Source organism: Abrus precatorius, unplaced genomic scaffold, assembly GCF_003935025.1.
Source record: "Abrus precatorius isolate BTA unplaced genomic scaffold, Abrus_2018 Scaffold8, whole genome shotgun sequence".
Taxonomy (NCBI): Eukaryota; Viridiplantae; Streptophyta; class Magnoliopsida; order Fabales; family Fabaceae; genus Abrus; species Abrus precatorius.
Genome location: NW_020874428.1, coordinates 27,168,564 through 27,181,512, shown reverse-complemented (window position 1 = coordinate 27,181,512; position 12,949 = coordinate 27,168,564). Strand labels below are relative to the sequence as shown.

The following is a 12,949-nucleotide window of genomic DNA, read 5'->3' as shown; positions in this document are numbered from 1 at the left end:
AGAGATATACAAATGGTGTGGCTATGACAAATCAAATGATGCAGCCACAAAGTCTTAAGATTAAAACGATAAAAGACTTAACCCCACAGCATCATTACAAGCAATCAAAATGCACATTAAGGTGACAACTTAAAATGTTAAATATCTATTAAACTGGCAAATTGTATTTCTGAGCTATATTCATGGACAGTAAAACCCCACAAAATGTGTTCATGTCTACTTAAAAAACTGCAAACTGGCAGCTACAAAAAGCCTTCAGGCCCTGCACTAAATTTTGCAAATACTGTTTCGTTGTCTCATAGATTGGACGGATGCTAAGAATAAGTTACAACCACTTATATTCCACAAAGTGTACAAATAATGTACAACAGGGGTCAAAGTATACATTGTTAAACCTATCACCAAGCAGTCATATCTAATCCTCAGAGGCTTCTACGTCTTGGCCGGTTGATTGAGTCTCAGCATCCTCTTCATCATCATCATCTGCTGCATCAGCTAGTTTTGTCAGCTCTTCCTGAATAATGATCTTTATAGATGCCTTTCTTGGGGTGAGATCCACATCAAATTGCTTGGCTGAAAAACGGTCATCAATTTTGTTAGGCACCTAAATTTAAGCCAAATTCTTGTTTTTATTTTCACAAATTGTAAACTTCGTTTTATGTCCAATGTCGGTCATATTTGCAATGTTTGGCCTTTATTTTTTTTTATAGAACTCTTAGTCAGCTGTAGATCCTTAAATATCCAAGATTAGTAAACGGCTTTAGCTACAGTGGAAGATATGCTACAGGTTCCAAAATAATTATTATCAGCCAAAATTCACAGTCGCACACAAAATGAGGCTTTGCTCATAAAGCCACTAAAGTCACATCATCCGTAATGTAATAGTTGCAACTAAAAAAGGTATCAATATCATTATTAAAATTAAAACCAAAAAAAGGTAGAAGGGAACCTATACATACCAAGTTTCTTCAGAATGTCAGTAAATGTAGCCTGCAAAAGAGAAAGAGCTTTAATTTTAAACAACAGAAAATTTTCAGTGAAGGCATAATTAACATTAAAATCACATTAACAACTAACATAAATATAAATATCTAATTGAATATGAGTAGCAAACAGCATACCCAAAAGCGGGAATGGTAAAGTAAAACCACAAAAAAACAAGATATTAAGAAGCAGAATCAACACCCAAAAACTCAATCACAGTCAGTCACAAAACTCAGTTGTACAGCCAAGGTCACATGCCATCACTCGGCTCAATCACACATGAAAGCAAGGTTTTTGGGTAGAAGAACAGGTAGCTTTAAGTCTGGACTCTGCATGGGATAGTCGGACCTGGTGGTCTTTGAAGCATTGGATATATGTGATCCAAGCAATTCCACAGTCTTACACGTGATTCACCAATGATCCCAGAGGCTGGGATAAGGTAACAAGTAGAATGAATGATTCTGAGTTAAGAGTATAATAAAAACAACCAAGGCAAAAACCACATGGACACTATCATTTTCAAAGCCACAAGACATTCTGTAAAAATGAAAAAGCTGGCCAATCTAGTAGTAACAGCAATGCAAATTGTAATATGTTCCTAATCTAGTTTAATAAATTCCATTTGCAATGGGGAAGAACCGTGCAGCTTCCAAAATAATGCAACTTCTTACCGTATTGAAGTCAACTTCTTTGAGAATTTCACATGTTGCATCACGTAACTGATCATCACTCGGAGTTGACTTTTTGTTATTGCGTTTTCCTTTAGTAACCTTTTCTGCTTGATACATACAGAAAGATTTGGTTTCAAGTACACAAGGTAATGATGTTATGTTTAGACAAATGAGAAAAGTAAACGTGTTAACTTGTAAGATTGTATTGCTCATTTCAGCTAAAACTTGTTATTTTTCACCAATCACCAGAACATTAAAGGTATGCAGATCATAACATTTGTAGAAGAAATAATGAAAACAGGGATGGAGAGTTCATGATATCTACCAGTTTTCTCTTTGGAGGAAGATGACTTAGTCATGGTCAAGGTCTTCTGCTTTCCTCGTTTCTCATTTTGCTTCTTCCTTGAAGAGACCTTTGGACTTTCCTCAGTATCATCATCAGACTCTGAGTGTGTTTTCTTAGAAATTCTCTTTGGTGCTGAGCGAGATTTTGTTTCAACTGTATTTTTCTTTCTTTTACCTTTTGCAGCAGATTGTTTCTTTGTGGATGATGTTTTATTAGTTTTTCTTGGTTTCTTTGCATCTTCAGATTCATTATCAGAATCACTTTTATCCTCACTTTCAGATTGCTCTGGCATTTCATCCTCAGATTTGTCAGGAACACCATTTTCATTTTCCTCCTCATTTTCTTCATCTTTCTCTTCATCCTCCGACTCATCTTCTGTGTCAGTTGTACTCTTTACTTCATCAGCTACTGAAGAATCTTTATTTTTCTTCTGAATCTGGAAAACATACTGTAAAGGTTAGAAACCCAATCAACTAAGAAGTTCTCAACACAAAAGCAAAGTAATATTGCACATGCCATTTATCAAGCAATTAATAGCAGTATATGGTCATCACAAGCATTGTATTCATTTACTATCCTGGGGTAGCTATGCGGTGCTCAAACAAGTCTCATTAGATTTACAAGTGATGTCAAAGATATGCATTAACAAGACAACAATTACAATAAGAAATGTTACTACTAATGAACCACTAGATATAGCCTATAGTGCTATCCAATGATATTAAAATCAAGATCCTATGTAAGATTGAGAGAGGGCTGAAAGATTATAAATCATGTGATCATAACATGGATGGTAAATCCTACCAAAAAAATAATAGTATATTTTAACATAAAAATATAATAACATAATCAACTGACACATGCAATAATTACACTAAAATTCAAGTAAAGAATTTCAATGTTGATTTTACAGTTTATGTGTTTGTTGCCTTCATTTGGTCAGTTAGAATCACCCCAAGGATTTGATGGGCTTAACATCTCAGCCCATGACACCAATAACAGGTGCAACAATGCAATCCCTTAAGCTAGATGTCCCTTCAGCCATCATGCTGCCATGGTTGCCATTTGACACCACTAAATATACATTTTTAACTAAACAATCTAATGATACTCAAATTTCTCACATAAATCATTTAACTTATATATAAATTTATTAGATATCTATAAACAACCCTTTACCCCCTTCCCCTAGGGCCCTAGGTTCAAGTATGAGAATAAAACCAGTCACTACTAAAAAAGAATTATGAGGAAAATAGCAATGAAAATAACGAAAAACATGCAGAAGTTGGATAAACACAAAGTCTAAGGGCAGGTGAGACTGATATTCTACTACCAGACTTAAAACTTAGAAAGCACTAAACCAATTATAGTACATATCTTAAATCACATTTTAATTTCAAGTATCTGCTATTCAAGGAGTGAAATAGAACCTTAGCAGAACGTCTTGATGTTGTTCCAGATCTTGATGAACCTTGTCTAGTTGTGCGCTTGCGCTTTCTTCCCTTGGTTGACTGAGAAAATTGGAAAAGGAAAAATAATATGAATATGTTCCACCAGAAACACATGCCTTTAATAAAAAACAGAGTAACACAGTACCCTAAGGGAGAAAAAATCAAAAGGGAAATACAATAAACCTTCTCCTTTTCTGCAAGAAGCACATTTGTTGTGACTTGAGGGGTAACCAAAAAGTCTATTAGCTTTGCAATAATATCTTCCTGCTTACAGAGAATATTATTATCATAGAAACAACAGAGATGTTAAATCAAGCAAAAAGGCTTCACAGCAATAGATGCACTATAATTATTATTATCAACTGCATTAACAATTGTCTTAATCCATGCACATACTCAAGTATGAACAAATATAAAGTGAATTAGTCATATCATCCTGTATTGAAAAAGATCACATTTTTAAAAGAAATAACATGATTAGCAGATAAAGTTTTGACAGAAAATTACTTCCCATAAAAGTGTTAACAATTCACGCACAACAATTGCATCAGCAGTGCTAAAACAAACCTTCCTTGTTGTTGCCTTTGCAAGTGGTATGTCCAGCACATCACAGAATTCCAGCAACCTCTCCTTGTTACACTTTTCAAACTTTTCTTTTACTTTAATCATTTGTTTTTCCTGCCGAAACAATATTTGGTTTTAGAAGTTTAGGCAAAGAACTTTATTACAAAAACAATCATTCATTTAATGAAATTACTAGAAACAAGTCATAAAATCCTTCATTTTTTTATATTTGACTTGATTACAAATTACCTCATTTTCATTCCACACAAAACCAGAAAACCTTAATATATTGCTCTTCATTTGAACCGCCTGCAAAATATAAAAGCGTAAAAATGAGTCACAGAGGCAAAATAAAATCTGCATGACTTGCCAATTTCATTATCCCAGCTATGCGTAATCTTTTACCAGTCTAAGTATGCACCATCCTATATCCTTAACTACAGTGAAGGGGTAATATATATGACAGCCTAACAGGACAATAAAATATGATTGAGACAGAAAAAAAAAAAAATTGTTCAGAGTAGGAAATACCTTCCCTCTCCTACCAAAGAGGATGTTATGGAGCATTTTGATAGTATCATCAATCTTCCTTCTAGAGAATTTAAAGGCCACTGAAGCAGAAAATACAAGAATCACAAAGTTATTAGCAGTTCTGAAGAAGCAGAAACAAGCATCCCCTACCCATAAGACAAGAATTATTCCAGGCCAGCCTTTAAGAGAAACAAGAGATAAGCAATAAGCCAAATATTCTCTGTTACCAAGAGAACAATTTAGTGTTATTAGAGAGTCAGTGTCTAACACATCACAAAATCATGGCTCCAACCTGAAGCATAGATATTTCATTGGTGCTCCAAATTGGTTTAATATTAGTAGGAGCCCTGAATCGCAGAAAGGTGGGACTCAGCTTCATAGTTGCCAGTTCAAGATACAACTCATGAATCAGGAATCCCATTCCCATTTTACAAATTGTAATATTTGCAAATGAAATCATGGGATACAATGACAAAGTTGATAAAAAGCTAAAAAATTAAAACATTTCAGTTTTATGCCATCATACACCACCCAACAACTAAAATTTAATGCTTTCCTTTTCTTTAGTTTAATTTTCCATAATGAGCCAAATTCAATCTGATTATATAACAAAAAGTGCATTAATTTAGCTAAATAAATTTCATCCCTAAAATATAAAATTCCTCAATTGAGGGCCTACAAGTTTTCTTTGCACCAGAATTTTCATTTTATTAATCCATTAAATAGTGCAAGCAAATGAACTTGCCAGTATCATCATTAAGGCAGCTAAAAATGCCATACATCTAAATGGTCTACAGTTAAAGGCTTGATATTTAGTAGGAAAAAAGCATTTAAGAATTTATCCTTGACTCAATCAATAAAGTATAACCATTGAAGGGTAAATACACAGCTATTCAATCAACTATCTCCATGGATGGAATACTCTAAACCGTAACAGGGAAAAATATAAATCATATATGTCCAACTTTGATCCAGCATTGCTTGCCTGAAATATATTCTATTATATCCAATTCTTACACTGTTATTTCTAGATTTTGTCATAACACAGAATAACATAACATGCTGCTGACCAGTCTGTGCAATGACAATATGCATTAGGTTAACTTCTGCTGGCTAGACTAAATAGAAGGAGGTTTGTAAACCATAACAACAATAACAACCAAGCCTTATCCCACTAGGTTTGTAAACCATAACGAAAGAATAATTCAAACAAAGGCAAAACCAACACCATACCATTGGGTATATCTTTCAAAGGTGTACCACGACCCTGCAACATAAAAGCAAACTTGTAATATGTTCTGATATATCATACAATTAAGGTTAAATATGAAACTATAAATGAATACCTTTTCAATGTGGAATTCTTTGGAGGCATCCTTCTCAATGGATGTTACCAACCTCTCAACTGTTTTCCTTTCCCGCACAGGGCGATTGATAGCAGGAGTCCTGGGCTCTGTCTCCTTCAGTTCTTTTCTTTTCTTTTTCACCTTCTCCCCATTGATCTTTCCTCTTCCTCGCTTTTTCAAACCTTTCTCAACCTTAATATCTTCCACCTTATCTTCTTCTTTTAACTTATCTTCAATCTCAAACCCATCATCCTCTACTAGAATCTTCTCCTTTTCACTGCTCTCACCTTTATCTATAGGGATGCTCTCATCTTCTTTTGCATCTAATTCTGGTTCCTCAGCTTCAGCATCTTCCTTTTTTTCTTTATCATCCACAGTTTGTTTAACTTCAGTTTCTTCATCCAATTTGTCGTATTTTAACCCATCACCATCCTTCTTATTTTCTCCTGTCTCATTCACAGAATCATCTTTCTTATTTTCTTCTATTTCTTTCACACCATCATCTTTCTTATCTTCTTCTATTTCTTTCACACCCTCATCTTTCTTATCTTCTATTTCTTTCACACCGTCATCTTTCTTATCTTCTTCTATTTTTTTCGCACCATCATCTTTCTTATCTTCCTCTATCTCCTTCACACCATCATCTTTCTTATCTTCTTCTATTTCTTTCACACCATTATCTTCTTTATCCTTTTGTATTTCTTCCACATGATCAACTTTCTTATCATCTTCTAATTCTTCCACACAACCAACTTTCTTAAAGTCATTTACTACTTCACCATCATCAACTTTCTTATCCTCTTCTACTTCATCTTTCTTATCAACTTCCATTTCTTTTATGCCGTCCTCCTTCAACCCTTTGACTCCATTACTCTCCAACACTTTTCCTCCCTCAGATTTCAAGTCTTTCTTTTCACTCATATCATCTAAAGTTTTCTCTGGCACGCTTTCCACACCCATACCAATACTGGCCTTGCCCCCAAATCTACAAACAACTTCCTGCACACTGCTTCTACAAACAACTAAATCCTATCAAAGGTAAGAAAGAAAAACCCTTTAGTTTAAGAATGTCAAATAACACACAGCGCAAGCAGGCAGGATTACTAACCCTAGAATACGCAATATGCATACAAATAATCCCATTTCATATGATGGAAGATAATTTTAAACAGGTCCACATCTGAGAAAAAAGTTTTTTTTTTTTTCAACTGCTGTTCCAATTGAAAAAAAAAAAAGTCAAATTGACAACCAATTTCAATAAAAGATTATAAATTTGCCCCATCCCAAACTCAAAAAGAAAAATGCAGTTTACATACAAAAAATCAACAAAACAAACAGCACTCCCCAACTAGGAAGGAAAAATAATTGAGCTGAAAAAAACAATGAATTTAAAATTTGCAATAGTTCCTGACAAAAATCAGTAGACCAAGGTCACACAAAAGAAGGGCAACCATAGTCATGCCACTTTCAACCAAAAAAAAAAAAAAAACATTAACAGAACTGTACATACACAGTGAACAAAAAAATTCCAAACATCTGAGTATTTGTCTGTCAAACCCTGGAAAAATCACCCCAGAAGCCAAACAGAAAATTATGTCGAATTGTAACAGGGAGAAGCAAAGTTGAACTTTTTTTCGACAAGAAGCATTTTCAAAGCCCTAAAGTCTCACACATGAAAGATGCAATTTTTTCACTTAAGAAAACAGCAAAAGCAGTGAGAAGAGAGGGGATTTGAAGAACAGAAGCTTACAAATTTAGAGGTTGAAAGAGAACAGAACCATGCTTTGGATTTCTCAGTGGCAAGTTTGCTTGCTTCGATCTCTCACACACACTCAGTGACTCAAACGTGGGGTATTTCTGTCAATTTATATTCGGACTTCAAATGCGAATTAAATGCAAAATTTGTGCCACGTAGGACGTGCGTTTTACTGGGTTATTAATGAGACATCATCGACGGCTGAGATGTGTTGTTCGTGGCTACGTGATAGATCAACGGTTGTGATTTGAATTCCTTATAATTTTGTCTTTTCTCGTAGACACCCTGGCCCTCTATGCATGGCATCAAACCACACTTGTGAGCTCATTATTTGTTAATTCTTTTTAATTACTTGATTAAGGAGTGTTTATGATTATGTACTTTAATTCTAAATCGTAAGTTTTTCAAAAATCTCATTTGCTTCATGCATGTTGTGTTTTTATAATTTCTTGGTCTTTGTTTAATGAATTGCAAGTATCTTATGTAATGTTTGAGACATGAGTGGTGAAAAATATTTTCACAAACCAGCTAAATTTGATCCCTTATTATTGCGATAATGAATAAAATATATAACAAATACTTATTTATTTAATAAAATTTATTGCTATTAATCACTTAAATTCAACTTTTACCTAACAATTTTTTGTAATATAATACAAGTTATGACAAGTGCTAATAGCGTTTTTTATTTATTTCAATCATTCAAAAGTAAATATTTAACACATAATGTGATAAAATTAATGTAAATTTCCAAATATATTGGGTTGACTGAATTTTCAAAAAAATACTTAATTATTTAATTAATATTTTACCTTTGAGACACATTAATTGTTTCCATTTAAAATATCCAACCAAATCTTATTTTTATGAAAAATAATTATCAACATTTAGTAAATTATTAATTTATTTCAATATACTATATTTAAAAATATAATTATATTAATAACTAAAACATGACCATTATCATTTTCAAAATTCATTAATGAGAACAATACAAAAATTTCATGAATTTAAATAAAAAATTATTTTGATTAAATTATATTTTATAATTAATTAAAATTGATTGTAAATAGAATTTAATGAATAAATATCAAATTTTAATTATTTTTAATTAAAAATACAACTTATTCAAATAATTATAAACATTTAATTAATGCAAACTAAATAATATGTAAAAAGATGAAAAATAATACTAATATGGGAATTTAAAATTTTAAGTTTATAGATACAGTAAAAAAAAAACATTAATATCGGTAAGAGTTTAATTTCGGTGTGTTGTTAGGGTAAATTCTATTATATTATTAACCAATTTAAATATATCATAAAATTTATTATTTTTATTAATATAGTAATTTATAATTAAATGATAATATTAAAAAATTTATACTTTCAGTGTATTTAAATTAAATTTAATATTTATTATTATTTTCACAATAATTTTTATGGTATCTACATTAAAATGCATTTTTATAATATTCTTTAATTAATTGATAAGTCAAATTCTTACACTAATAATACATTAAAATTAAACTCTTAAATTCTTATATTACATGGAAGAAAAAATTCTTAAAGAATTATAATTATTATGTCTCTCGTTTAAAATGATTTACCTCTTTTATCATGTTTCTGTAGCTGTAATTTCAACACTATTTATAAATTATTGGAAAATATCTTATTCAATCAATTGATATATGAAGCAATATTGATTATATCTACTATAATAATTAAATTAATTAATTAATATTTATCAAATATTCGTACTAGGCTAAATAAATTTGACATGAAAAAAAAAACGCAATCAGATAGTTTTAGGGTTATTATTTTATCAGTGTATAAATGTTTGAGTCACACAAATTTTTCAATCTTTTTATTCTTTTTCACAAAATTTTTCTAATCTTTTTATTTTTTGTTATCTCCAATCTTAAATAATATTTTAAGATATTTATTTAGATGGATAAAATTAATATTAAATAAATGTTGTGTTGACTGATTATTACATTTAATAGTTGATTTTAATACACTAATTAGTAAATTATATATATAGAGAGAGAGAGATTGGTATTAATTTGTTATAATATATATGTGAGACAAAGCATTAAAGTTTATTTAAAACAATGAAACTATTTACTTAATTAATGCAAAATATCCATGACAACAAATTTTCTTATAAATTTTTAATATAGAATAATATATAACAAATTTGAATTATCATTCTAAGATGATTTTAATGTTTGTGCATTATACAAAGAAAAAGTATATTGGTTTGTTTAGAATATTTAATTATAATTATTTTTAAATGTTTTAAACAATAAAAAATTAATCGATTGTAAGTCTTAAAAATAATTGGTATATATATATATATATAGACTTAAAAAGATTTTAATATGAAATAATTTCTAAAAGAACTAGATTCTTCAGCTAGTTAAAATTTCTTGCTAAATATATTCATAAAAATTTTGACCCTTCATATAAGAATTTTTTTATAATGATGAACATGTATTTAATTTCTTAAAATAAAATAAATAATAAGACTCAATATTAGACCACCGTATTGTCTCTTCAAAATAAGAAAGATTTTTTTTCCTAAAACTATAATTGTGCAAAAACGTTCAATGTTTTTATTATTTTTAAAAATAATAATAATAATATCAATACTATTAGTAAATTTTTTTCAAACTTATAATTTTTAAAATAGATATTTTTAATATTTTGAGATTTTGTATAGTTTTAATAATAATGATTTGCTAAAAAATGGTATACTATCTTTTATATTTAATTCATCTCCATATAAATAATTTTAATTAATGGTGTAATAGTTTTATGCACTTTCTTTATATCTCACTTTATTCTTTTTTTTAATCAACGGTCAAAAATCAAAGAATATGTTTAGGTCCAAATGGTCTAACACCAATATCTACTCACGATTCATAGCTACTGTCGCTAGTTCAACAAAATGTTATATACAGTAAAATTCGAATACATCATTATTTTATAACATTTTTGTAATTTATATTTATTATTTTAATATTATAATACCATTTTATTAAGATGTCTAAGTTTATGCATCATTATTTTATTACAACCATGGAAAATATATGTATATAATTTGATTCAAATTATTTAATTATTTAACAATAATGTATCCTTAATTGTTTTGTTATTTGCGGCTTAGTACACTATGAGCATTATGTTGGAAATAAATTACCACAATGCAAACTTCATATAAAAAAATTACTTATCACCCTATATTTAATAATTTTTAACTCCATAACGTCACATGATTTATATAATTAATTTTAATTAAACAGTACAATATTCAGATTAAAATATGTAAAAAAATTGACTTAAAATATAAGATATATATATATAATTTCTTTTATCAGATCTATCACTTCCCTAGATTGATGGATCTATATTTTATTATTTCCAGAAAAGAACAATTAGAAAAAAAAGATTGTTTATCCACTGGTGAGACCAATTTTGATCCATTCATTGTTCATAAAATTCATGGAGATGCCAAGCATACACATTAGAGAAACAATTAGCATATTGGTTACCTAGAATATGTTTTGTCAGTGAATCACTTCATATATAGTGTTTTTTCATTCAAAATAGGCTTTGATTGTTTTGCAAGGAGTAACACATTGATTCATAAAATTACGAATACTAATTGATTTAATTCCTAAATTTACGAAAATAACATTTGCCCCTAAAATTATCAACGTTGATCAATATATTCTTTATTCTATAATTCTCTGAACTAGAGTTATGCAGGTTGATAAACTTTCTTGGATATAAAATGGAATAAAAGATCTGAAAAAAGAAAGGAAAAGAGGAAAAGAACAACAAAAATTAATGACCTGCACTCAAAAAAGTTTCTTTGTGGATTGGAGGAGGAGCCATGTGTAAAGGCATTCAAACAAAGATAATCATACAATCTGCTAAAGATTAAGATGCAAGTTAATAGAAGAGAACAAAATTTTGCTAAACATGAAGAAGGAAAATAGTTAATGGCTAAAAAACTAGACCTAAAATAGCAGCTTGAGATAAAAATTAGCAATAAGGAGGTCAATCACTAAGAACACATTGAGCTCCTAAACATGTTGACTCCTTCAATCTCTAATCTTGATGTTTGGAGGATCTCAGGGAAATATCAATCTCAATTAAATTTTCATCATCATTCATCTCATTAATTTCTGTCAAGAGGTCAGTGAGATCCTGTTGCTTGAAAATGGATTCTGGCAAGAACTTTGAAAAATTGGAAACAGGATCCTCAGTTAAACCCAAGAAGGTGTTATTTGGAAGTTTGATTTCAATCAGGCCATCCTCATCATCCTCATTATCAAAGTCCAAGCTATGAAATATATCCATATTTTGATTTCTATTGTGATCAATCTCAAAACTTTCGCTCATGATTGAGCTAGGACTGCTTTCACTATCTGATGGAAGTGAAGTATCTGACTGTGGATCATCTTGTTGCTCATACTTCTGATCACTGAGTTCAAAACATCTATCCATGATGTTTCTGCTTTCACAATCTAATGGAAATGAAGAATCTGACAGTGCTTCAGCTTGCTCTTCTCGCCCATGAGCAGTTTCATTTTGTTGGGTATGAGTAGCATTGTGTAGGGACCATTTTTTCTTTTTCAGTGAGACAAGGAACAAGGTAGATAGTAAAGCAATTAGTACTGTAAGAAGGGTAGATGAGGATTCAGAAACTGAAAAGAAAACGAAAATTGAAAATAGAACAAGAACCAGAATGGTAAATAGGAAAGTGGAGAAAGTAGAAGCCAACTTTTGACAAATTTGTTGCTTGGTTACTGTCTCCATGACCATTCACTGAAATATATGTCAAAGCCACACCAAAAGCTAAAAACCAAGTCACCCAACAAAGGCTGCAAGAACTACTGTTGAAAAGGAGAAGAAGATCTTTGGAAACACTGAAAGCAAGTGACTGAAAATTTGTTCAACTTGCACCTTTTTAACCCCTTAAAATAAGATTGTAACAGAGCAAAGCTAGAGAAAATTTTCAACGTGCGACTGAGAAACCTGAGAGTGTCAAAAGAGCCTTTTAACTGTCAGCTTCTACCCTTTTGCCCATTTTGCAGAACCGTTGCTAAAATGTCAAACAGGAAGCAAAGGGGGAAAGTTTTATCTTTTCATATGAAGAAGATTCAATAGATCATAGCTTGAACTCCAAAGCTTTCTTCTTCATCAAACCTAAAAAGGGTGACATTTGGAGATCTCATTCTTGAAAGATCATTTACCTTTCCACTGCTCAGCAACTGCAAACCGAACCG

The 12,949-nt window shown here is 30.6% G+C and overlaps 1 protein-coding gene and 1 pseudogene across 6 annotated transcripts; both read right to left on the bottom strand.

Moving 5' to 3' along the window:
* Window positions 1-147: 147 nt before the first annotated feature.
* Window positions 148-7,782, bottom strand: LOC113846063 (myb-like protein X). Of its 6 annotated transcripts, none has more exons than XM_027473905.1 (15): window positions 7,644-7,752; window positions 7,171-7,300; window positions 6,442-6,899; window positions 6,353-6,372; window positions 5,894-6,289; window positions 5,781-5,814; window positions 4,548-4,627; window positions 4,266-4,325; window positions 4,020-4,130; window positions 3,636-3,716; window positions 3,432-3,512; window positions 1,981-2,437; window positions 1,656-1,762; window positions 960-990; window positions 160-573 (listed from the first exon to the last, which is right to left on the bottom strand). In XM_027473905.1, the coding sequence occupies exons 2-15, from the start codon at window positions 7,173-7,175 to the stop codon at window positions 416-418; spliced, it is 2,079 nt and encodes a 692-aa protein (XP_027329706.1). In that variant the 5' UTR covers window positions 7,176-7,300; window positions 7,644-7,752; the 3' UTR covers window positions 160-415. The 6 variants fall into 6 exon arrangements, with proteins under 6 accessions (XP_027329702.1, XP_027329706.1, XP_027329705.1 ...); XM_027473904.1 differs by having other exon boundaries at window positions 6,353-6,427; window positions 6,458-6,899; XM_027473901.1 differs by having other exon boundaries at window positions 148-573; window positions 1,656-1,759; window positions 5,894-6,899.
* A 3,935-nt stretch (window positions 7,783-11,717) lies between these two features.
* LOC113874592 lies at window positions 11,718-12,479 on the bottom strand (annotated as a pseudogene).
* Between the last annotated feature and the right edge of the window lie 470 nt (window positions 12,480-12,949).